Raw genomic sequence first — 25,827 nt, forward strand, 5'->3', positions numbered from 1 at the left:
GTTTGACCGTGAACGTTGAGGTGTTGCCGCGGAATGAGGGAATGACGATACCATGATTTTCGGTGTTGAAGTCGTCAAGCCCTAAAGTGAAGTTGTGAAGCCCTAAAGTGAAGTTGTGAAGGCCTAAAGTGATGTTGGGAAGACAGGAGGTCACGGGTTTTTAATTTGGTATGTAAATGGTTGAGTCGATGGAATAAATGAGTAAATATTTATTAGTGAAGCTAACGTACTGACTAAACGTAAATTTTTGCTGCAGATTAGTATGAAAAATGGATTTCAATAACCGAAGAAGCTGTGGGAAGGAGTTGTTCTGTTACGTGCACATTGGTGGACATTTTGAAGCAAATGGTGAAGGGATAGTTAAATATATTGGAGGGAGTGTAAGGGTAACCAGTATAAAAGAATGGATAACAGTAGACGAGTTGTGTGGAATAATTTCACAGTGGATAGGCAATGATGGTGGTGGATATGAGATTAAGTATAAAGTTAAATTTGATGAGAGTACATTGATTGATCTTTGTGATGATGGTGATATCAGCAACTTGTTTAGATATAATGACAGCAGTGGTCATGTGTATGTAGGAGGGAAAGGGAATGATAGGGAACGTAGAGCAAGGAATGATCCAGACGTGTAAGTGGTTATGTTTTCCAATTGAATCTTGTTATTTACTAATATATTGTTGGTAATTCGTATAGAAATATTGTAATGAAGCTAATGGTGCTGCAGTCCTAAATTGTAATTAGTAAATGCAAGCATGTTATTGAACATAGTGGACATGTCATTTCCATTTGTAAACTTGTGTTTTAGAAATGCAGACTTGTTATTAGACATAAGCAGAGATTTCCATATGTAGACTTGTAATTCAACGTATTGAAGTTATAATTATCATATACGGACTTGTTATTTAGATCTGTAGATGTTATTTTACTAACCAGTAGTTTCTATATGGAAACTTGTTATATGAGTAACTCAAGTTGTAATTACCTCTTACGGACTTGTTAATTGAGCAAGGAATTGTTTGTAGATGTAGACTTGTTATTTTAGTTAGTAAAGTTGTAATAACCATATGCGGACTTGTTATTTAGATATGTAGACATGTTATTTTATTCAAACCTGTCGTTTGAATATAGCTGTCCTAACTTGGTATTATGGTGGCAGGAGTGAGAATTTATTTGGACTTTCACAAGATATGAATACATTTGAAACGACCATTGGTGATGAACATGAGCCAGTGAATGTTGAGAATGGAGTTGAATGCCTAACTTTTGAAGGAGGCGGATCAAGTCAGAGAAGCAAGTGTAGTGGTTCAGAGAGTCAGGGAAGACTGACGGGCGAGATGAATTGTACGAAATGGGCAGGAGTGTTTGTAGGAGTGGGCCAATATGTTCCACATGCTGTTGCTTTTAGGGAAGCTGTGTACAGGTTCAGTATTGCAGAGAAGTTTGCAGCAAGATATATCAGGAATAGTAAGGAGAAGATGAATGTGAGGTGTAAAGTAGAAGGGTGTCCTTGGAAGATATGTGCAAATGCTGTTGGAAAGAACAGTCATCTATTACGTGTGACTACATTTTGCAATAAGCACATTCATTCAGCCCAAGACAATTTGATTGTGACTTATGGTGGGAGTGCTGCGTTGACATCATCAGTAATAGTTGAAGAGATAAGGGACCATGCTGAAAAACGGCCCACTGAGATAAGGAAGATGTTGGAGAGGGAGTATGGTGTGAGGCTTACATATTGTCAGGCATATAGAGCAAAGGAAAAGGCAATGGAAGAAATACATGGGAAACCGGAACAGTCCTATATGTTAATACCATGGTTATGTGAAAGGTTGAAGGAAACTGATGACAAAACGGTTGCTGAATGGGCCTCCATTGGTAATAGATTTGAGCGTGTGTTCATTGCATACGGTGCATGTGTTGAGGGTTTTTTGAACGGTGCAAGGCCTATATTATATGTTGATGGTACTCATTTAAGTGGTCCATATAAGGGGACATTACTGTCAGCTTCGGCATATGATGCGGATAATGAGATGTTGCCGTTTGCAATAGCAGTGGTGAAGGGAGAGAATCTTGATGACTGGACGTGGTTTTTTCACAAGATTAAACAAATTGTTGGTTCAATGCAACTGACTATTGTGTCAGATAGACATAATTCTATAATTGGTGCTGTGCAAGCAATATTTGGGGGTGAAAGGCATGCATACTGTTATAGGCATGTGAAGGAGAACTTTAGCTCTGAATATATGAAATAAACAGAGGTCGGAGAAGGACAAGTGAAAATTCAAAGGAAGATGCATTAAAGGTACTGGATAAAGTGGCTTATGCAAGACTTGCGGATGAGTTTGATCATGCGCTGGATGATCTCAGAACCATGTCTCATGAGTTATATGAGTGGGTTATCAATCAAGGTGATGTGGATAGGTGGGCATTGAGCAAGTTCCCATATAGAAGGTGGGACAACATAACAACTAATTTAGCTGAATCTTTTAATGCTTGGATGGTAAGGGAGAGGAAGCATAACGTGGCCCAAATGATCCATGAGCACCGGGAGAAAGTAGCAAGAAAGATGCATGCATCATATGCAGCAATGACTAAGTGGAGTAATTGCGTTGGGCCAAAAATAGAGGCAAAAGTATTGGAGCATGTGTATTTCGGTAGGTACATGCACTGTGAGAATTATGGAGGGGGAAGAATATGCGTGCACACATCACGTGGAGACCAAAGAGTGGACCTTGGCCTACACAAATGTAGCTGTGGAACTTGGCAAATGTTAGGGATTCCATGCTCACATGCTTGTGCAGCCATTAAGACCATAGGGGGAAACGTTTATGATTATGTTGAAGAGTGTTACAAACGTTCATCCCAAGAAAAAATCTATGCCCGGAGCATGGTTCCAGTGGTGACAATTGATATGCCTCACCTGAATGACTATACGTTTGAGAATCTTACTGCTCAACCCTTGCTTTTACCCCCAGTCACTGCTAGGCCTTCTGGAAGACCAAGAAGAAATAGAAAGGAATCACAATTCCACAACAAAAAAATATATCATTGCACTAGATGTCTTCATCCTGGACATACAAAGAGGACATGCAAAAATCCTAACCCAAGTTGACTTCCACTTACAAATGGGACAACTAATTTTTTTGGCACATATAGGGTTCATCCTTCTTAATTTTTTTGGGAGCAGGATGTTAGTAGATGTGCACATATATTTTTTGTTACTTCTATGTTTGGGACAAAGGGACATTAAGTGGAAGATGTAAGTTAATGTGCACTTGTCATTGAATGTTGTAAAGAACTTGTTGCTGTCAAAGAAATCAGAACTTGTCACTTCTTGTTATTTTGCATAGTTAAGTTGTCATTTGCTTTTGTGCACTTGTAATTTCATGTTCATCAGAAGTGGTTGCTGTCAGAAATGTGTAATTCCGTGTTTATCAGAAGTGGTTGCTGTCAGAAAACGAAATGTGTCAAAACCTTATAGGAACTTGTCATTTGGCATAGTAAAGTTGTCATTTGGCAATATGAAGTTGTCATTCCGTGTTTATCAGAAGTGGTTGCTGTCAGAAAACGAAATGTGTCAAAACCTTATAGGAACTTGTCATTTGGCATAGTAAAGTTGTCATTTGGCAATATGAAGTTGTCATTCCGTGTTTATCAGAAGTGGTTGCTGTCAGAAAACGAAATGTGTCAAAACCATATAGGAACTTGTCATGTGCCATAGTAAAGTTGTCATTTGGCAATATGAAGTTGTCATTCCGTGTTTATCAGAAGTGGTTGCTGTCAGAAAACGAAATGTGTCAAAACCTTATAGGAACTTGTCATTTGGCATAGTAAAGTTGTCATTTGGCAATATGAAGTTGTCATTCCGTGTTTATCAGAAGTGGTTGCTGTCAGAAAACGAAATGTGTCAAAACCTTATAGGAACTTGTCATTTGGCATAGTAAAGTTGTCATTTGGCAATATGAAGTTGTCATTCCGTGTTTATCAGAAGTGGTTGCTGTCAGAAAACGAAATGTGTCAAAACCTTATAGGAACTTGTCATTTGGCATAGTAAAGTTGTCATTTGGCAATATGAAGTTGTCATTCCGTGTTTATCAGAAGTGGTTGCTGTCAGAAAACGAAATGTGTCAAAACCATATAGGAACTTGTCATGTGCCATAGTAAAGTTGTCATTTGGCAATATGAAGTTGTCATTCCGTGTTTATCAGAAGTGGTTGCTGTCAGAAATGTGCAATGTAATCATTGTCTTCAAAAGTATGAAAATGTATTAAAACCTTCTGGGAAATTGTCATTTTCCATAATAAACTTGTCATTTCCCTTTCGAAGTTGTAACCTTGCGTTTACCAGTAGTGAAAATCCAGTCGTTTCATGAAAACATTATTCGAACTTGTAACTTTCGCTAGTGAACTTGTCACTTTCCTTAGTGAACTTGTCATTCCGTGATTATCATAAGTGGGAATCCACTCATCTCAACGGAAAATCTCGGTTTCACGAAAACCTTATGGGAACTTGTAAGTTTCACTAGTCAACTTGTCAATTTCGTTAGTGAACCTGTCATTCTGTGATTGTCATAAGTGGAATTCCACTAATTGGAATAGAAATTTTCCCTTACATGAAAACATCTTGGGAACCAGTGATTTGGCATTGTCAACTTGTCATTTTCCTTTGTCAACCTCTCATTCCGTGAATCAATGTGCAAATTTAGCCACCTTTAATACAGAATCACAAATTTGTATGAAAACCTTTTCACAAGTTGTCATTGGCCATAATGAACTTGTCGTTACCTGTACTAAACTGGTCATTGGCCATTTGGCCTGACTAAAGGGAAATTTGTCATTCCAAATATAAGTGCTGTTATACCATCAATCCAAGCATATCATAACCATTACAATAATTGGCATACAATTTCAACAAATGAATCAATTGACAAAGTTAGTAAAAGTCACAGCCTAATTTAAATGCTCTCTATAAAGACGTTCTCCTCTTCTTGGTCATTCGGCCCTTCTCTGGTTGTGAGATAAGATCATACACATTCTGACGGCATTCATTGTCATCATGGTTCACCAGCCACCACATCAGCTCGCGCCGAAAAGAGGACACATCAGCCTGCACAGCAAGTTTACCACCAAACAAGTCACACGTGGTCACTCTTGATTGCACAATAAATAAGGTAATGTCAATACCTCGGTATATTCAAGGGAAACATCAGGCTCCCATTTCTTGAGCCATATGAGCACATGCACACCACAGTCCCTCCTGCCCACAACACCACCCTAACAGTTTCAGCTCCTCAAACCAACACAGCCAAATAACATATCACATGAGTAGGGTGTATACACTCACAAATTTTTCTGCTGTGGTACATCAGGCCAGACAATTTCCAAGTTATCACTAAAATCTGGTCTGACCATGTGAAGTATGTCTTCAAACCGATCCCTCTGCACATATGCCATATTCATCAAAAGGATAACAATATAAAACTGTCATTTCCCTATCTAACATGCACAGGTCAGTAACATCTTACACATCCGGTGATGGCCATTTCTTGGGGGTCATATGTGGCTGCCTTCTTCTGCTTGGAGGTGGTCTTCTTACGCTGTAAACTTGCTCGCATGGAATCAAGGACATTAAACTTCTGGGTCTTTGGTTCGAATGCAAAACAGAACCAATGCTCCCCAACTAGAGCAGGACCCAGAATCAAGTCACAGTCACCTATGTTGTAGCCAACATAATGCGGAAGTATTTGTCGTGCATGCTGGTTAGGATCCCAACGAGCTGGATCACGGGTCATTATGGCCTGTGAAATGCAGAAAACCAAGTTCTTATTCACTGTAACACACTTTATTCTGTCATTTTCATTTCCAATCTTGTAAATCAACAAAGCCTATTAGTAATACAGAAACATCACCATGAAGTCTGCATCAAATATATGCCTCTTAACTCGGCCTTCAACTGCCTGCTGCTCTTGCACCAAAGCCTTACAGACCAACGACATCACTCGGTTACTCACCCTGTTATTTCCACCAAGCGAATGCAGCAATCGTCGGGGGATGTCTTCATCAAACATTCTGATCAAAGGACTGAAACATATTCAAGTGAGTTACTAGATGTGTTATGTTAACATGTAGTCAACAAATAAGATCACATAAGCAAAGATTTTCACTTACATCTCACCCTCATCACCTTTGACAGCTCGGCTGACTAAGTTGAACAAAATATCCTTGGGCTCCATAGGCCTCTTCACTCTTGATTGTGCCTTCAACTCCAACCAAGGAGACTTGATCTTGCTGAACCGAACCCTAGTAGATCTCCTTAGTTGTTGTGCCTCCACAGATACAGGTTCTGGATCAGGCCCAACATATTCAACAATGGCCAGGGGGGATACCTCCATCGGTGAGTGACCTTCTGCCTCATCACCTTCAATGGTGGGTGACACTTCCCTAGGGGGACTGGCTGCAGGTATGTCACCCTCATCACCTTCAATGGTGGGTGACACTTCCCTAGGGGGACTGGCTGCAGGTATGTCACCCTCTGCATCACCCTTGTATTCCCTCTCCCCTTCGCTCCTGTCATCACCATCCCCTTGACCCTCTTCCTCCATCTCTTCATTGTCGCTGTCATTCTCTGTGTCGCCCTTCCCATGACTGTCTCCATCTTCACTGCTTACTTCATCCTTCTCCTTTTCCTCAGTTATGTCATCATTGTTGCGCCTCTCCTCCTCATCATCTTCAGAGTCACTTCTATTTGTAGGCACTGTCTCAACCCGAGCCTTTCCTCTTGATTTACCCTTCCCACCATCTCCCTGTCTTGGGATTTGCACCTTCACCAACTCCTCATCCACCATTTTCATTAGCATCTTTTGCCCTTCCTCTATCCTCTTCATTAGGCGCTCACGTAACTTCTTCAGCTCCTGCATGTAAAAGACATTAATCAAGTAAGTATATACAACAACAAGTTCACTATGGAAAATGACACCTTCACTATGACATATTGACAAGTTCAGTAAACCAGATTACAATTCAGGTATGGCAGATCACAAGTTCATTATATAGAATTACAAGTTTAGTAAACAAAATCACAACTTAGATATGGCAGATCACAAGTTTATTGTACCGAATGACAACCTCAGTAAACCAGATTACAATTCAGGTATGGCAGATCACAAGTTCATTATACAGAATTACAAGTTCAATAAACAAAATAACAACTTAGGTATGGCAGATCACAAGTTTATTATACCGAATGACAACCTCAGTAAACCAGATTACAATTCAGGTATGGCAGATCACAAGTTCATTATACAGAATTACAAGTTCAGTAAATCATATCACAACTCACGTATGGCAAATGACAAGTTCATTATACCGAATGACAAGTTCAGTAAACCATATCACAACTCACGTATCGCAGATGACAAGTTCATTATACCGAATGACAAGTTCAATATACAAAATCACAAGTCAGTCTACCTATTGATAAGTTCAATATGGCCAATCACAGCATAAGTATTGCGAATAACAACTTAAGTTTGCCAAATTACAACTTAACAATGACAAAGCTCTATGTCACTATAGCAAATCAGAACTTCAGTATAGGAAATGACAACAATACTATGGCAGATAACAAGTTCAGGTTACGAAATAAAAACTTTAGTTTACCAATTATACCACATACCGGGTCCAAAAACTCTACAATTATCCTCTCTTCTTTCCCTGTCACAGCTTCACTGCCTTTTCCTCCATACATAATTCCCCTAACACTCTTCCTCTCCTTGCTGGCCAATTCTTTTATTTTCTCATCAGTCCAGTATTCAATTGCAGTAGTGGACTCTCGGCCAACAGGCGTGTTTAGGTTAAAATTCTCACCAAAAAAAAGCTGCAAGCCAGCCACATATATACAACATTAACGTTATGCACATCGGTAATCAAATGCAAACACAATGACAAATAAAATAGTCATACCAGAAGTAAGTATATGCAGCCACCAACAGTGCTACTCCCCTGCCCTTCATTGCCCCGCCTGTACCCTTTGACATAGTCTCCCATTTCTTTCCAGAGGTCCTTTATAATATAGGTAGCCCAATCATACTTTCCAAAGTCATCCATTGTGCAGCGCATGACTCTAACCAACTTCTCACTCACTTCTGAGCTTGAATTCGGACATAGAAAAGTACCCAGGGTGTATAGCACAAATAAAAACTCGAATCTGTGATCCTCCTCCCCTGAAACAATGTCGTTTAGTATTTTGCTGAATGACACTTTCCGATATTCATTTCTCAACTCCTGATACGTAGCATCACTCTCATCAACTTTAGTTTTCACCTCCTCCCCACCGTGACGGATTCCTAGCAGTTGCTCAACATCTTCTGCTCCTATTTCCTCTGATTTGCCCCTGATTGTAAATTGATGCGTTGGCGGGTCATATGATCTCAGCATGGTCACAATGAGATCACGGGGTAGTCTCTTTAATCCAACCTTCAACAGCCTCCCGAAGCCCATCCTCTCAACCCTCTCCCTTAAGTCTTCATTATTGTTCACAAAGTGCAGTAATTTTCTTAATCCCTTCAGGGACACCCGGGTTAGAAATGATGGGACATGTTTCTTTTTCTCCTCTTCTCCCTTTTGTGCCCTTCTTTTCTTCACCTCCTCGGTGTACCTCATCTTCTCTTCAGCGGCCAGAGCTTTCCATGCATTTGACGCAGCATCTCTTTTTTGTTTGGCTGTCATGTCAGGGTCAGCTATTGTGGCCATAAACTCACTTCTGAATAACACCCAACCGTTGTGTGCCTTTTTTGATCCAGAGGCTCCTTCTGATGCCATCTTCCTCTTCCTGCAAAATATTCAACATACAATCCTTCACAACCACATTTACTAACTAACTATCACCTCTGTTAACAACCTATTCTGTAACCAACAGCCTTCTTACATCACCACCATTTACTTCTTATTTCGAAACATGAACTTGTAATTTCATATAAGCAAGTTGTTAATTTCTCAAAGTAAACTTGTTAGTCTCAACTACTTCTCATGCTTGTTATTTCTCATCATTAACTTGTCATTTATAATTATCAACTAGTTATTTTACATTATAAAGTTCTCCATTTGTCATAATCGCCTTTCTTATTCCCAACTTCTTATTGTCATTTTTAAACTTGTCATTTCCTATTGTTAACTTGTTAGGAACCCATGGCAACCTTCTTATTCCCAACTGCTCAATAACTTGTTATTCATTATATTCAACTTGTTATTTTCTATTACCAACTTGTCAATTACACATTCTTATTTTGCATTATCAACTTGTCAATCCCCCTACTTCAATTTTGTCATTTTAAACGACACTATCACTTCAACATCTCTTCAGATCAATTAATAGTTAACCAATTCAATTTGCCCTTTACCCATTCAAGTGTCGTCATTTCCCAAACTAATCTTGTCATCCTCCTAACTGATCTTCTAATTCCCTTCCCACCCAAACCCATTCGCCCATCTTCTTCCACAGATAACCATTTTTCGCCAATCAGTCACAGCATATTCAACAGAAAAAACATATATATACGTTCCTGCCCTAAACGCATTCCCTTCCCTCTCGTTAATGTATCACACAGGCAGCAACGAACACAAACAAACTAAAGCTTGAAACTTACCACCAGATTTTGTCGCCAAATGCCGCTGTTAACTTTGATAGCCACACACGACTGTCACGATGCCTCTACCTCCTCCCTTGCCTTTGATGATGTCGATAGATCACTATTCCAGCACGACTCCGTTCTCCTCTCCCACAGCAAATACACTCTTCTCTCACACAATACTCCTATCGCCGCAAAATGGAAACAAACTCTTGCGCACAAATAAACAGAGCACACCGCAAAGAATGGCCGACGGGATATACAAAGGAAGTTACCGCGCGTTTTGGGGGGGAGGAGAGCGCGGACAGGTTTTTTTCTTTTCAAATGAGTGAGGGGCATTTCAGCCATTTTCCTTACATTTCATAATTGCAAATTGGGACCGGGTCCTCTGCAGCAATTTCTCAAATTGGGGGTCCCTGATTGCCATTTTATATATTGGGGGGTCTTTATTTGCAATTTCCCCTATTTAAAAGGTACAGGGACATAAATGAAAAGAAAAAAAAAATCCCAACAAATGGATCCTACTGTTTGTTTGTTTGTTTTTGTTTTTTTCTCTGAGCCATTGTTTATTTACTTTTCTGCAATTGTTCACGGCGCTTAGAGTTCCTCCGCTCATCTTGACCGTTACATGATCTGACCCTTTGACAATTCTGTCTCCCTCTCTTATAAATATACTTCCACAAAACAGACCACTGCTCCTCGGCATCCATATCTCATTTCCTTTCACCTTCCACGCATCCTACACAGTGCCGGCCCAGCCGTCGGAAACACCGTACTTGCAAAACTCCGGTCATGGGTCTCCTTTTCACTTTTTGTAGTAGTAACAAAAATCAATACCAGTTCTGAGTTCAGAAATCAAATGTCCAACATTCCTTCTTCTCTCTCTGAGATTTGCCTAACCCAGTTTCGTCTTATCATGTCCATTGCAGATCCATGGCCTTTCTCATAAGCTCTCAAGAATCTTATCAAAATCCTCTCTCTCTCCATTCATTTTCTATTAAACCAAAGCTATCTACTGCACTGTTTCTTGATTTTATCTTGTAAGACTCACAAATCAGACGAGGCTGTTCAGAAATATGAGGAAAATTAGGGGATTTAAGCTTGGACGACGCCTTATCCGAATCTCCAGATGGATCTTCCGGAGAGCTCGACCCGGAGGATATCGGAGGTTGGGTTCCCATGATTCGCCGGCGACGAAGACCGTAGCAAGCATTCTCAAATGGGGACGCAAGCTTACCAGAGGAGCCAGATCCCTCTGCTGCGCGAAGCCCAGGTTGGGATATATTCCGGTGGGATCCGACCCGGTACAGGACAAGCCTCCTGCAGTACCGAAGGGTTACTTGGCGGTGTACGTTGGGCAGAAGGACGGCGAGTTTCACCGGGTGCTGCTGCCGGTGATCTACTTCAACCACCCTTTGTTTGGAGAGTTGCTTAGGGAGGCGGAGGAGGAGTTCGGGTACAACCATCCCGGGGGGATAACGATTCCGTGTCCGTTCACCGAGTTTGAACGGGTGAAGACCCGAATAGCATCCGGGTCAGCCAGGACTGGCCGGAGATTGGCGTGGAGTGGGCTCCATTGAAGGATCAAGCGGACATACACGAAGGCACGCGTCTTTAATTTTTCTGCCACCAGAATAGACCGTGGGAGGGATATCGAGGTTAACATTAAATTAAACTATTAATTTTAATTTTAATGTTAATGACTCTCAATCTTTTTCTCTTCCATTGCTTCAACAGAAGATTCATTTTTCACTTCAAACGTCGATGTGTCACATATTATATACTTGTAGAGTAAATAAATCGATAATAGCTATAAGCAATTATTTTGCTGGATTTATGATTTATATGTATCGTTGTTTGGGTTTGATAAATTAACATCTAATCACGATTTGATATGTATTTAAGAAAGATTTTATGTTGTTGGCAACCGAAAAAAAAATGATTTTATGTTATTTGATGGTGGAATTTTGAATCGTAGATAGAGTAATCCTGATTTGTGCCCTGCGACGACCACCTATGCGTCCCAGTTCTCACGTCTATTTGGCACGAAGTATAATTATAATAATAAAAAAAAATGTATGCTCTCAGGAATATAAGTACAAAACAAAGTCACTTTTTACTAGTCATAATAAAATTGATTAATTTTCATAATTATTCTATTCTCCAAATTTATATATTTTTGTACCAAACATGTCTTTAGATTGTAAATTTAAGAGCCTTTTTCCCCATGCATTAACCTTCCCGCACCTCACCATCCTATCATCTGGCTTTTTTTTTTTTTTCCACACTAAAGTATACATTTGTAAGTTTTATTGTTCCAATGATTAGGGGGAAAAAAAGTAATCTATTCTATTAGTATGCAGATAGAAAATTTATTTGATGGACGACTTATTTAAAAAATTATTTTTCATGTCTTTTTGTATCATGACGAGCCTGCTTACCAGCTATCATGACGAGCCTGCTATGGCCAATGGCCTAGTTAAATACCCTCAGATTATGATATGAACCTAACTAGAAAAATTTGTGAAGGTACAGAGTATAAATGAGACGAACTAGAAAACTGATTTGCAGATACGTGGATACTGAAATGAAATTCCGTCTCACCCAGGAAGTTAAACCTTCTGCAATAAATAATTTATTGTATCCAATACTGTGAGCAATAAATAATATAGAACATGTCAAGATAAATAAAATAGACTAGTTGAAAGGACATAATTAAGTTTTGGCTCATCATCCGCCATTAAAAATTTCACTTCCTCCTCGCCCCCAGCATACTTCATTCGTTCACGGTTCCCACTCAAAAAAATTCTGGTTATCCTCATTTATGTTTAAAAATCTAAAAAGCACACAGATATTAAAAAAATATAATTTTTTTATTATATTGGTGATCGTAAAAAACAGAATTTAAAATTATATTTTTCATAATATATTAATATATATTTATATCAGGCATAGATTTTAGACTCCACTCATCAATTTTTCTGTGGCTCATAATATGTGAAAAAATATGAGTTATTATTAATTATTACTAATACTGATGCTAATTTGGATATAGACTGTGGCTGTTATAATTTTGACGGCGTTGATCGCCAGAGAGAGGCGGCACTGTTGAACGGGACATTCTTGAATGTGTGACGATGAAGACGATAACGTTTAAGTGATTGACAGTTAAAGGAAAGGGACAGCCAAAATGCGTTTCACAATTTCTCGCTCGTTTGGCCTTTTCAGTTTCTCTTATTATTATTTATTGGTTGGCCCTGAATTGTTGAGGCTAATAATAAATACGTGGTGTAAAGCTGTTTATAACGTAAATACAAACAGATATTTTTTCTCTCTCTCATTTTTTGTTCCTTAGCAATATTTAATTTTTTTTGACCAGTTAGCAATAATTTAATTTAATCTCTAATTATGTCAATGATAATGATATTATTATCGCTTTCATATTGATAGTAATAATCATGATATTTTGTTTAGTTTAATTTGACTTTTCATTTTCGCTCTTCTTGTTTATTATGATAATATTTGTGTGTCGGGATAATACGTGGGTGTCGTCAGTTCAAAGGAAAAGGCTCAGCTAAACAATTGTATGAATGGCCCTTCTTTTGTTTGTTTGGTTTTTCCACCCCCCCTTCCCCCTAACAACTATGAATGGCCCTTCAGAGACATCTAATTAATCAGATAGAAATGCATGAATAAAACATATTATTTATTCGGAAAAAAATAAAACATAGTTGTATTATTTAAGCTGCATCAATAGACATAATATTTAAAAAATTCACATTATAATAAATATATTTTTTGAAATTATAACAAAGGAACTAAAATTCGGAGCAAGGTAAGTACAAGTTTTGGTAAATATTTGTATATTTTAAAAATAAAAATTTTATCTATATTTTTGTCTGAAAAATTAGATAATTTACTCCAATAACTTCGAAGTCCACATAACAACACCATAATTAGGTCAACCAACATGAAAATACTACTTTGTAGAAATCGCAATAGTATTCACGAATCATAAACATGTATAATATTTATATATTTTTATAATGTTTATATTAACATAAAATATAAAATTTATAGAGATCACAAATACTTAGCATTCACAAATCGTAAACAGTAATTGAAACGCTTCTTACAAATAAGTTTGAAATATTAAATTGGTAGGATTTTCTTTAAAAAAAATTAAATTAACAATATTTTATGATTATATCTTTTTAAGTTTTATGATGCACGCCAAAGATTTCTAGTTCTCTGTAATAAAAGTAGTTTTTTTTTAATCATGCATAATAGAAGTAGTTTAAAATTTTAAATATAGATAAAAGGTAGAAACAAATAAGTCCTTGAAAAAATTGAAGGATACATATTACAATAAAAAATAAAAAAATTAATACACTTAATTTAAAGTATATGTAATGAAAAGTCACAAATGACACGTCACTACTAAAGTACTTGACATTGTCTTGAAGAATTTTGATACATTTAATTTAAATTATATGTTGATGAATCGAATACACCCCATGCGGATGTCAATATCTAGTGGAACCAATTAAAAGGATTGCTTTCTTATCTCTGAGTCACAAAGCAAAGGCAGTCACCAAAAGAAGCATAAAGGTTCTAATTTAGGTAGGGTTCATTGTCTTGAAGAATTTTGGCAATAAAATTGAATAAACAATTTTCTCTGTTTTTCCTTTCCATGCAGCGTTGTAATAATTAATTGTGAAGAAGTTCAAAAGAAATTCACATACCTGCCTTCCCACTTTCCTCACCAAAAGAAAACTGTCCTTATCGTTGAATAAGATATTATCTAGGGTGAGAATCATATAATTCTCGAGCATACTTGCTTAACTTTCTAAGAATTCTCTTCTTTGGGAAGGGAATATTATGAGCTTGTCATTGGATTCCTTTTTGTTTTATTTATAAAAAAAAAGGGAAATGTAATTGTCTTTCTAGTTTATATTTCATAATTTCACCCATTCACTTTTTTCCTATTTTTCTTTAAATGCACCTTTTACATATACAAAGAAAATATAAATGATTTCATTATAAATATGAGGAAATGAAATTGTTGAAACTTATAAATATGAACCACACTAGTTGCCTCGTGTTTCACATGAATTTATCTAGTTTTGTTGAAGGAGAAAGAGGTCGGTCACGGTGAGTATTTTATTTTGCAATACTCATTTTGTTCAAATTTACTGAGCAAAAGTTAGAAGTATGAAATATATTTTAGAATTGATAGAAATTAGTCTACACCCGTGCGATGCACGGTTTGTTTAAAACGTAGTGTAAAGTAATAAAGTAATTTGATTAAATGGGATATGAAAATATTGTGAAATACTACGTCTGGTCTTTAATATAAGAGTCACTTGACTAATTTAAGTAGATTAAAAAAATTAGTTAAGTTAGCTATTTGTAATAAATATGTGTTGTCTTTCCTAAAGTATCATTGCTAATCAAGTATATTGGATAGAACTATCATTACTATAAGGACTATCCTGAAAAACGTGAATAAATATAAGAAACAAAGTAGATTGGGTCTTATATTTAGGATCAAAGTAAAAATTTAATGAGCTTTTATATTAAGAATCGGAGTTAGTATAACTAATTGCATTGAATACATATGTAATTAAGGCAAGTAAGTATTTCAACTACATCTATTTATAAAGATAAAAAACTAGGATCCAGTAAAAATAGAGCAATCCTGATAAGCTATTTTGAAAGAGTTAGGATGGAGTTGAATTGATAACCTTCTTGATACTTTTTATTTTAGGGTGGATTTGCCCACATTTTTACACTCTTTCTTGAGTTATTTCTAATGTTTTTGAAGTGTTTTCACACACTTCTTGTCCATCTTTGAGCCAATTCTTGTCATCATCCTTTTGCATTTAATTTATGCTTTTTCAAGTGTTTTTAATGACTCTTAGTTGATTTTCATTTACCTTGGATCATGAAGAACTAGATATTATAACAAGTTATGTTGATGTTGCAGGTAAATGAAAGGATCTGAAGAATCAAAGGAGTCAAAAACCTTGAAAAGCACCATGGAGAGCTTAAAGTGAAGAAGGATACAGAAATCCAAGCCAAGAGAAAAACCTGAAAGAATTACCCTCGCTCGACATCATTGCTATGGCACAACATATGGCTTTGCCACTGTGAAGCTGTTGAGTTCCTAATAACCCCTTTTGGTACCACTTTACCGTGACGAAGCTCTTCAAACAGCAAAACGCAGAATTTCAGTTAGTTGACATTGGGGGCTTCCAAATTAGATTAAAGGCTTAAAACTTGATGCAACTAGCCGTCAGACATTATCCATAATTGGTCTCCCTCATTTCCTCTCAACTCTCCATCACTTTCACCCATAAATTCTTCATTTTTACCTCATCTCACCACCAATCTCTCAATTTTATACTGATTGTTCTTCACTATTCCATCTCTACACCACCTTTCCATAGCCATTTCATCATCCATGGTTGTCAAGAGTGCTTAAATCGATTAGAGCAAGATTGGAGCTATGAGTGGCTAAAGTTGGTGACCTTTAGTGATGGGGATGCAAACTTGAGCTCCTGGACTATACTGGGGGGTTTTTTATTTCAATCTTTGTGGTTATATGTATTTAGACTTCTAGATTTAGGGTTGAATGCTATATTTACTGCATTAGATAAATGATCAATTTTTCCTTATGATTAATTTATTTGTATCTGAACCGAATGATGTAATGTGTTTCTAATTTATATATGGTTTTATCTTTCTTACCTTCACTTTTGATTGATTTGCAATGATTATTGTTAGTTGATTAATTGCCATTGACTCTTGTGTGCTGATCAGTAACCAAGAGAGAGCATTGCATCATTGCCTTCATTTACACACCAAGTGGTTTTCACGACAGTGTTTTGAAAAGGTGTTGATTCATTTTGATCAAAGTGGTTTTTACTAATTCAAGCATTAGACCTAAATGATTATTTAGGGTTTTAATTCATACTGGTTTAAAACTCCCAAATGTTTTGAAAGAGCAAGGATAGCAAAATCTCTATTGCCAAAGTCATTCTTATTGAATCCCTTTAATCCAAATCATTCCTTTTCATTGCCTTTATAATAAAAACCTTAAAAACAAGTATTTCCTTTGCATTATTCTTTTCATTTTTCTCAATATGATTTTCAAAAACCAATCCTAATTTTACAAGTTTCCTTAGACACTTAGTGATTGAACCCAATTGTTCTATGTTATTTCATATCATTTTAAGGGTTTTTATCATAGATTTTGGCTCCTTTTATTGATAATTGTGCTTAATTTAGATTTAGAGTCCTTGCTTTGTGTTAGTATCTTTTTGAGGGTAAAATTGTCATAATTAGTTATTAATTGTATTCAATTGATTTCTAGGACAAGCTTCAAATTGTTGCTTTTCATTGTAGGACACTTGAAAATTAGAGCCAAGATTGAAGACCAAAGCATTACACAACATGAGAGTTTCCAAGAAAATGCTGTGCTGTAGCAAAAAGTCTGCAAATGTGCATCAGTGGCTATTCTGGAATAGTTCGCTGAGGCAAACTTTTTGGTTCGCCAGGGCAAACTCTCAAAATCTCACTAGAATACCTCTTTGGAATAGTTCGCCGCGGCCAACTTTTAAGTTCGCTGCGGCGAACCTCTTCGTATCAGTAACGTCAGATTCGGATCCAGAACGCAAAAATGGACCTTCTACTCATATGATTCGACCCAAATGGACCCCAAAAGCCCTTAGAAACCCTATTTTCGACCAATAACTCCATTCAATCATCTCCAACACCTCTATTCTCTCATCTTCTTGCCTCTCCACCTCCATCTTCTTCCCCATCCATTTTCTTCACCTTTCCTTCACTCCATCTCATTTCTTTCCATTCCCAGCTGCTATGGTTGACAGATTCACTCTAGTTGGAGTTTTTCTTGAAGCTATAGAGGGCTAGGGTTTATCAACTCTTGAAGATGGTGGAGTGCCATGAGTTTCCAGACTTCAAAGGGGAGTTTAGTTTCAATTTGCAATTTTTAGCTATGATTTATGGCTTTCTAGGTCTAGGAGTTGTAATTTCTTAGTTAGGAACTTGGGATTGATACTGTAATTATTGGTTAATGATTACACTTGTAATTTGGATTGATTGATGTAGAATTTTGTGCTTAAATATATGTAGTTGCATATATGCTTATTGTAACTCTTATGATTCTCTCCTATCTTGCATGGTTATGCTTCGGTACTGAGTTGATTGTGTGTTACATTGAGCCAATTGCATGATCATTCCAAATTTACACATTAGGGAAGCTAAACAAAGTTTTCATTAATGAGTTCATTAATGAAAGCTTTGGACTCATTGAGTTAATGAGGTTCTTATTAAGAAAACTTAATGGATTTGTGAAACTCCCAATATTTAAGTGAACTATGATTGCCATCAAAACCATTTTCAAGAGATTTCCTATCAATCATTTCCATTCCATCATTATTATCTTAAAACACCAAAAATATAGTATCTTAGGTTTGTTTTCATTGCATTTAGTTTAGGCACCATTCATTTAAATCTTAAAAACCCAAAACCCCATTTCATTGCATTGCATGGCATTTAGTCTAGCTTAGGTAATTAATAAAGGCTCCCAAAAGTGAAACGACCTGAGTTTGCACTATACTGCATAGCTTGGATTTATTTTTGATTGAGAACCCCAAGGCGAATGACAAAAAGGCTCTCATCACTTAGCTATTAGGACTAAATTAAGGCTCCACGAATGAAATAACCCGAGGTTGTGCCACTATAATGCAATCCTTGGTTAATTTGTGATCTTGACTCCTAAGGCATTGGAAATTAGTCAAATCAATAACCTTCTTGATACTTTTTTATTTTAAGGTGGATTTGATATTACTTACTTATTCTAAAAGTTTTGATGGATGAGAAAATATGTTTCATTGTTTTAATTTCCCACCATCATTTGATAATTTTTTCATTTTAAATAACTGGATGCTAATAATACAATGATATAGTGTTATTGAGTTGCAAGAATAATTACTCAAAAATATTTAGATATCCATTTAACATAACCAAAAGGATACATCAAAATAATGACTAATGTTAATCATAGAACATAGGACATAAAGTAAACATAGGACTCAAGTTTTGTAACAACAACTAATTTACTAATGATAATGAACTTTTTGAAATATTCTCTGTATACAACATTGGTAATGATGTTGGTTGATTTATTGTTGGAATCAATGATCAGCACCTTTAAACCATCAATTCTTCTGACCCTTTACATTACTACATACAATTGCCCATATGAGAATACTAGCATTGGAAGATATGAACCAACATTAGTCATTGATCGTCATTAACTCTTGTTTGTGGTCATTGCAAATGAAATAAGGGGGAATTGCCCCCTACCATTGTGAATCGAAACTTAGTTTTAGATGGATTCATATCCATAGGATGGATGAGGATTTCTTAACCAATACTTGTATCATTTAATGCTATAGCTTTGATGAAATGTTTACCAAGAAAAATAGTTTGAAGTCTTGTCCCATTACAGAGACCTGATGCTTGGTCAATGTTCTTGACAAGCATCATAGGACATCCTACTTTTAATGCTAATCTATTAGGAGGAAGACCAGAACAATTGATGGTGTTTAAGAATTCAATAGTGCATAATTCTTAGAACTATATGTCTTGACCAGTAGCAGTTCTTGAATCTAAGCTGAAATACTCTACATATTCACTATCGAGCATTGAACAAACATGATCATTTATTTGATTTAACACTTTATCAGTTAGTGCAAGGATTGCTTTATTAGTTAGATATTTAGAATTATTGATATGATATTTTATGTCCGGATAAGTAGCAAACATAATGGATTGAATATGGTCATTAGATGATTGGATTAGTATCTCACTTTGAATCTCATTATCTGCAACCTTTATTTGGTACTTCTATTTTACTTTCACTAACTTGAAGCAACCACTTTGGGATTTGTTGGACTTTCAACTTGTCACCATGATCTCTACTTGATAATAGCTTCATGTTCTTTGTAAGTTGAAACATTCTACAATAACTCCACACTTTAGATGAATTGATTGATGCATCAATAATATCAGCACAACTTCCTTTTGGAACGATAGGCAATATTTGTCTAAAGTCTCCACTAATGACAACACACTTTCTCCTGAATGGATGACCACACTTCATGATATCTTTAAATATTCTATCAACAGCTTCAATGCAATATCATCTAATCATGGGAGCTTTTTCCCACATGAATAACTTTGTACTTCGATAAGGTTAGGCATTGGTGAGTTGTGTGATATGTTGCACATTGATTCCTTAGTTATATCGATTGGCATTGCAAACCTAATATGAGCTGTCCTACTTGATGGCAATAACATTATTGCAATCCCACTTGATGTGATGTTTATCACTATTTCACCTCTTTCCTAAATAGTTGTAGTCAATGCATTCCACAAGAATGTCTTCCTAATACCTCCAAAATTGTAAAAAAAAAAGAAATTTTCATTTAATGAGTCAATTGCATTCAAAATCTCATTATATATTCAATTGATCATCTGTTAAGGAAGCTCTTAATTTATTTGATTTAGATCTACAACTTTCTCTATCATAGTTTAACTCATGCAATAATAGATGATTCCTCATATCAGTATATATATAGCTCTGTTTTTGGCTTTGGCATTGAAGGAAAATCACTCAATGATTTTTCATTCCTCTAGAGTAACTTTTCAATTTCAATCAGTGCGACTTCCTCTTTCTCATCATCAGTTATATGAATTCCTACATTTAATGGAGATGACTTAGTTTAGTAAGATTAATTAATAAGGTTGCACCAATAATAAAAAATATTATGCTATAAAATAATGATAGTTTGATAATATCTATGGGAGTGATTACCTGATAGCTGCTTTTGAGGTTTAGGAACATACAACATATCTTTGAAAATAAGTTGCTTAGATTTCTATCAAACTAAAAGTGGTTGTGAAAGAAGTTGCAAAGTAGCGTATTAACAAAGAATTTCCTAAGGTAATGTCCAAATGCCTAGACCGAGGCCTCCTTTATTGCATCAATGAATTCTTTATCATCATTTAGCAAACCAAGGGCATAGCATGTATATTTAAAAGTTGGATGAATAATACCGTTGATAATTCTAATGTCCTTATATGATTTTGGTCCTTGTGCTTTGATAAGGAGATCCCATAGATAGTAAATCTCTCCTTATGACAGTGATACGTGTGCTAATCTTCTAACTACAAATCCTTATTGCCTTGGTTTTCACATTCTTTGATTCTTGTCAAAAGTATAGTATTGTAGAATTTATATGCATGTCATTATTTTTACAAGCCCACCAGATTTGTTCAATTCCATCCAGGCTAAGAGCATCGATTCTTTCATCCTTGGCTTGTCTAGTAATGATAATATAAATGACTTCCTAGAGTAGTAGAGTACTTGTTGTTCTGGCAAGTGGAAGGACAGACGCCCAATAGAAGGATATTTGTGATCAATATCAAAAGAAAATATACACCATGCAGCTTCATAAGGTGAAATATATTTACAATTGAGATAATATGATATCTTATCAAAAGAAGTTTTTGAGTTGTTTGTATCAGGATTGTTGTAAATCCTTGCAACAACTTTGTCATTCCTTTTGCTAATGTAGTTGAAAAGATATTCGATTGCTCTTGACTAGTTTGTTTTTTCAACATTGATATGAGCTTGGAATAATCTAAACAAATGTGGATTATAAGGCTGAAAGAGAGCCTTAGTTATCGTTCGCTTAGAGGTTCTTGCTCAAAAATTTATCCAAGCTATGCAGTAATGCTAACTCGGGTCGTTCTCTTTTGGAAGCCTTAATTAGCTATCTAGGTTAGACTAATGCTATGCAGATTAATGAAAAAAAGGGGGGGTTTTTTGGTGTTTTTAGCCATTAATGAAATGCCAAAACTAAATGCGATTAATTCAAATCTAAGTTACTATGTTTTTGGATTTTTTCTAAGATAGTAGTAATGAAGTGAAGTTAATGATATGTGATCTCTTGAATATGGCTTTGAAGCAATCATAGTTCAAAATAATTTTGGGAGTAAAAATCACCAAGTTTTCTAAATGGAAAACCTTAAAGAACTCTTTAAGTCTAGGATCTTAATCAATGGCACCCATCTCATAAGATCCTATTAAGCTCACTTAGTGTGTGTATTAAGATTAATTAATGCACTTGGTTTAATGCAAGCCTAGATTAACTCAACAATCAAACAATACCATGCAAGAAAGAGAGTATCAAAAGAGTTGCATATAAACATACATGTATTGAAGCTCAAATTCATCACTAACTAATCCATTACACAAGATAATCATCCAGAATTGATTACAACCATAATCAAAATAGTTCAATCCAAATTTACAAATCCTAACACCTAGAAGTTCATAAATAAAGAACTAGAACTTATGGATGAAGCTAACTCCCCTTTGAAGCTCCTTGAACTCATGCTTCTTCCACCATATTCAAGAGTTGAGAAGCTTAGCTCGTCATAACTCTTGAATCAACTCCAACTAGGTATTGTTCTTCAGCCATGGTAGCAGCAGATGGAAGGAATGGAAATGGGATTAGGGTTTCTGAGGTGGAGATGAGAGAAGGAGATGAAAGATACGTTGGTGGAGGCTGAATAATCATTGTCTCATCTCATCATACCCAAAATAGGGTTTCTAACCCGAAACTTGCGTGCATGGGTCGGTTCTTGGGGTTGGGCAGGTTAAAATTTCCCGAAATGGTCGGGTATGAGATTTGCTGATTCGAGAGGTTCGCCGCGGCTAAGAATAGGTTCGCCGCGGCGAAACATGGCAGAGAGCCTTGCTTCAACAGATGAGTTTCGCCGCGGCGAAGGAAGACGTTTGCCGCGGCGAACTTAGGCAGAGGGTCCTTTCCTGCTTCTTTTGCCTTGAGTTCTTCAATTCTGGCCCCAATCTTTAATGTCCTACAATAAGAAAGCAACAAATTGAAGTATCAATTGTCCTAGAAATCAATTGAATCCAATTAACAACCAATTATGACAATTTAATCCTCAAAATAACACTAACTTAAAGTAAGGACTCTAAATCTAAATTAAGCACAATTATCATTAAAAAGGGCCAGAAAGTATCACAAAATCATGGATAATGAGATGAAAAGATAATAATATCTTGAGCTCAATCAAATTCCCCCACACTTAGACCTTTGTACTCCTGGACAAAGCTCAAGAATAATTCAAAGTGACACTAGCACAAAGAGAAGCACTACCATGCTTAAAGATGAAAGAAGAAGATTAGAAAGAAATTCTCACAGAGTTGACATTAGTAAACAAGGATATGCTAAGAAAATGAACACAATGGATAGTTAACTTAAAAGATTGATTAAGAAAGATCCATCTCACGGATAAGTGTTTCACTCTTAACTCACTTGTCTTTAGGGTTATTTCACTCCAAGTCTACTCAATCCAATTTCTACCATAGGCTTGTAATAATTCTACCTCTCCACCATGAGTAACAACTTTGCAAATCAAGAGGACTTTTTAGGGGTCAAAATTTGGAATAAGGGTCAGTCGGAATGAATGAAATGAGGATGAAAATGAAAATGAGTACAATCATACAAATTATTAAGACAAAATTAATCTAAATAAAAATTGGAAGAGAAGCTACTTAATTTATTTATTTATTTTTTTAATTTTTATATCTTTATCCCTTTCTTTTCTCTTCCTTCTTTTTTTTTTCTTCTTTTTTTTTATACACCTTTTTTTTTTAATATTTACAAAAATATTGCATGCATGTACTCAAGATGAAGGCTCAAAGGGGCTTGCAATGGTAAAATGATTGGGTTTGTGTTTGGGAAATGCGGGTATGAAATCGAATGCCTCTATCATTTTTATAAAAATTGATTCGCTAAGCTTCGATTAAGAATTAAAACAAGTTCTAGAGAAATATGAAATAAGCAGATTCACTCAATTTAATAACTTTAGGTCCAAAAATCCTTCCAACAAGGCTCAAATCTCAATTAGTCAATCTCAAGAGTTAACAACCACATAGTCATAATCTCAAAGCATAACCTCATTTACTATCTGTAAAAAACGTGAGAATAACTAGCCTAAGTTCATCCCTCATTTAAAAGCATGGAAAATTTTCTAAAAGCACTAGTACAATTTGAACTTTTCTAATAAGTTTAAAAAGGGATGCAGGAGTATAAAGAATCTAAGCCAGGAAGAATGTCTGAAAATCAGTTGAAATTGCAAAGAATTAATTCTTTGTTTTTTTTTTTTAAGAAAGGTGATCGCCGCGGCTAAACAAGGGGGTCGCTGCGGCGAAGGCTCGCAGAGAGCCAACTCCGAAGAAAAGCCTGCTTCGCCGCGGCGAAACATAAGTTGGCCGCGGCGAAGTATGGCCGAATGACTTATTACTCGCGAAAGAGGAAGCTTCACCGCGGCGAAATAAGAAGTTGGCCGCGACGAAGGTTAGCAGAAAGCGAAAATTCCTGTGCAATTTAACTCTTCAGCAATTAAACTCAAAATATTCACAATTAAACCAATCTAACAATTCAAAAACACTTCAAAATCACCTAAATGCATGGATACACGAGAAGCATTTGCTAAAATCCACAATATAGACCTCCCCCACACTTAAACACAATATTGTCCTCAATTTGTGAACAATGGGAATTAGGGACAGCAAATATGAACAAGGAGGCGCAGAGGTGAAAATAGAACAAAGATTATAGCAAACTAATCAAAATCATCCAAGTGAACAAGTGTAGAAACTAATGAGGCACAATAAAGTTTAAGAAACTATCCAGCCTTAGAACAACACAAGAAACAAAAGAACAAACGAAACATCACCGAGAGAAACAACCAAGAAAACGAACCACTTCGCCGCGGCGAAATCATGGGTTTGCCGCGGCGAAGGGTCATAGAACGCACAGAATAAAACATAAAACACTTAAACACAGAGAAACACAACAACCAACAACAGACAAGGCTGGATATTTCAAAAACTTTAAAATGCCTCAAAAGAGATCAAGAGGTGTTTAACAAATCCATGAATAGGCAGTATACCACAGACAAACTTCCTCAATCAAATTGAATCATATAATTCATTTAAAGCACCAATTCATCAAGCATGAAACAAGATAGGACAGAGATCAAAACTTCCAGGGGAGTCTTATTGAATTTAGCTATAACTACGCTACTTTCCTACTGAAAATGGTTTCTCCCCCACACTCATTCAACATACAATGCACGAAACATAACAAGATTAATAATTAAGCAAAAGCATGTAAATGAGTGAAGGAAAGAAACTACCAGGGAGCTAAGGGGGTTTCTGGTTCTCATGGTAGAGCTTCAACTGATGGCCATTAACTTTAAAGTTTGCTCCAGTTTCCTCATTGAGAAGCTCCACCATTCCAAAATTATGCACCTTTGTGACTGTGTAAGGCCCATCCCAACGGGTATTGAACTTTCCTTGCTTAAATGTGAATCTGGCCTTAAACATCAGTACTTTGTCTCCCACCTTGAAGTTCTTCCGTAGGAGACCCTTATCATGCACCAATTTTGTCTTCTCCTTGTAGAGTCTAGAGCTCTCATAAGCCTCCAATCTCAGCTCCTCTAGCTCTTGCAGCTGCAACTTCCTCTCTACCCCAGAAGATTGCAAATCCATGTTGCATTGTTTGACTGCCCAATATGCCTTATGCTCCAACTCTACTGGTAGATGGCATGCTTTGCCAAAGACTAAACGATAAGGGGACATTCCAATTGGCGACTTATAGGCAGTTCTGTAGGCCCACAATGCTTCCTTTAATCTTAGGCTCCAATCTTTCTTGGATGGTTTGACTATCTTCTCCAGGACTTGTTTCACTTCTCGATTGGACACTTCAGCTTGGCCATTGGTTTGGGGGTGATATGCAATGGAGACTTTGTGGGTGACACCAAATTTAGAAAACAAGTTATCTACCACCTTATTACAAAAATGGGTACCTCTATCACTCACCACAGCTCTTGGAATCCCAAACCTACAGAAAATGTTGGACTTAAGAAACTTAGAAACCGCTTGGGCATCATCTTTTCTAGTAGGTACAGCCTCTATCCATTTGGAAACATAATCAACAGCTAGAAGAATGTATATAAAACCAAAGGACGGAGGAAAGGGACCCATGAAATCAATCCCCCAAACA

At 36.4% G+C, this 25,827-nt stretch overlaps 2 protein-coding genes across 2 annotated transcripts; both read left to right on the plus strand.

The window, feature by feature from the left end:
- The first annotated feature begins 269 nt into the window (after positions 1-269).
- Positions 270-3,253, plus strand: LOC114741773 (uncharacterized). The gene is made up of 5 exons (XM_028930030.1): positions 270-501; positions 583-631; positions 1,160-2,197; positions 2,260-2,977; positions 3,191-3,253. Exons 1-5 carry the CDS (start codon positions 270-272, stop codon positions 3,251-3,253), a joined length of 2,100 nt encoding a protein of 699 aa, XP_028785863.1.
- Positions 3,254-10,299: 7,046 nt separating this feature from the next.
- On the plus strand, positions 10,300-11,536 carry LOC114741771 (auxin-responsive protein SAUR36). The gene has a single exon (XM_028930028.1). It carries the CDS (start codon positions 10,705-10,707, stop codon positions 11,206-11,208), a length of 504 nt encoding a protein of 167 aa, XP_028785861.1. The 5' UTR covers positions 10,300-10,704; the 3' UTR covers positions 11,209-11,536.
- Positions 11,537-25,827: the final 14,291 nt, after the last annotated feature.

Source organism: Neltuma alba, unplaced genomic scaffold, assembly GCF_004799145.2.
Source record: "Neltuma alba isolate B1F8T4 unplaced genomic scaffold, ASM479914v2 tig00003526_pilon, whole genome shotgun sequence".
Classification (NCBI taxonomy): Eukaryota; Viridiplantae; Streptophyta; class Magnoliopsida; order Fabales; family Fabaceae; genus Neltuma; species Neltuma alba.

What these genes read in the sequence shown, in the direction of transcription:
- LOC114741773 (XM_028930030.1), top strand. Translation starts at nt 270, where the DNA reads ATGGATTTCAATAACCGAAGAAGCTGTGGGAAGGAGTTGTTCTGTTAC. An exon ending in TAAAGTTAAATTTGATGAGA is followed by an intron (nt 502 to 582) that starts GTACATTGATTG and finishes ATGTGTATGTAG; the next exon opens with GAGGGAAAGGGAATGATAGG. An exon ending in AACCCTTGCTTTTACCCCCA is followed by an intron (nt 2,978 to 3,190) that starts GTCACTGCTAGG and finishes TTTTGGGAGCAG; the next exon opens with GATGTTAGTAGATGTGCACA.
- LOC114741771 (XM_028930028.1), top strand. Translation starts at nt 10,705, where the DNA reads ATGAGGAAAATTAGGGGATTTAAGCTTGGACGACGCCTTATCCGAATC.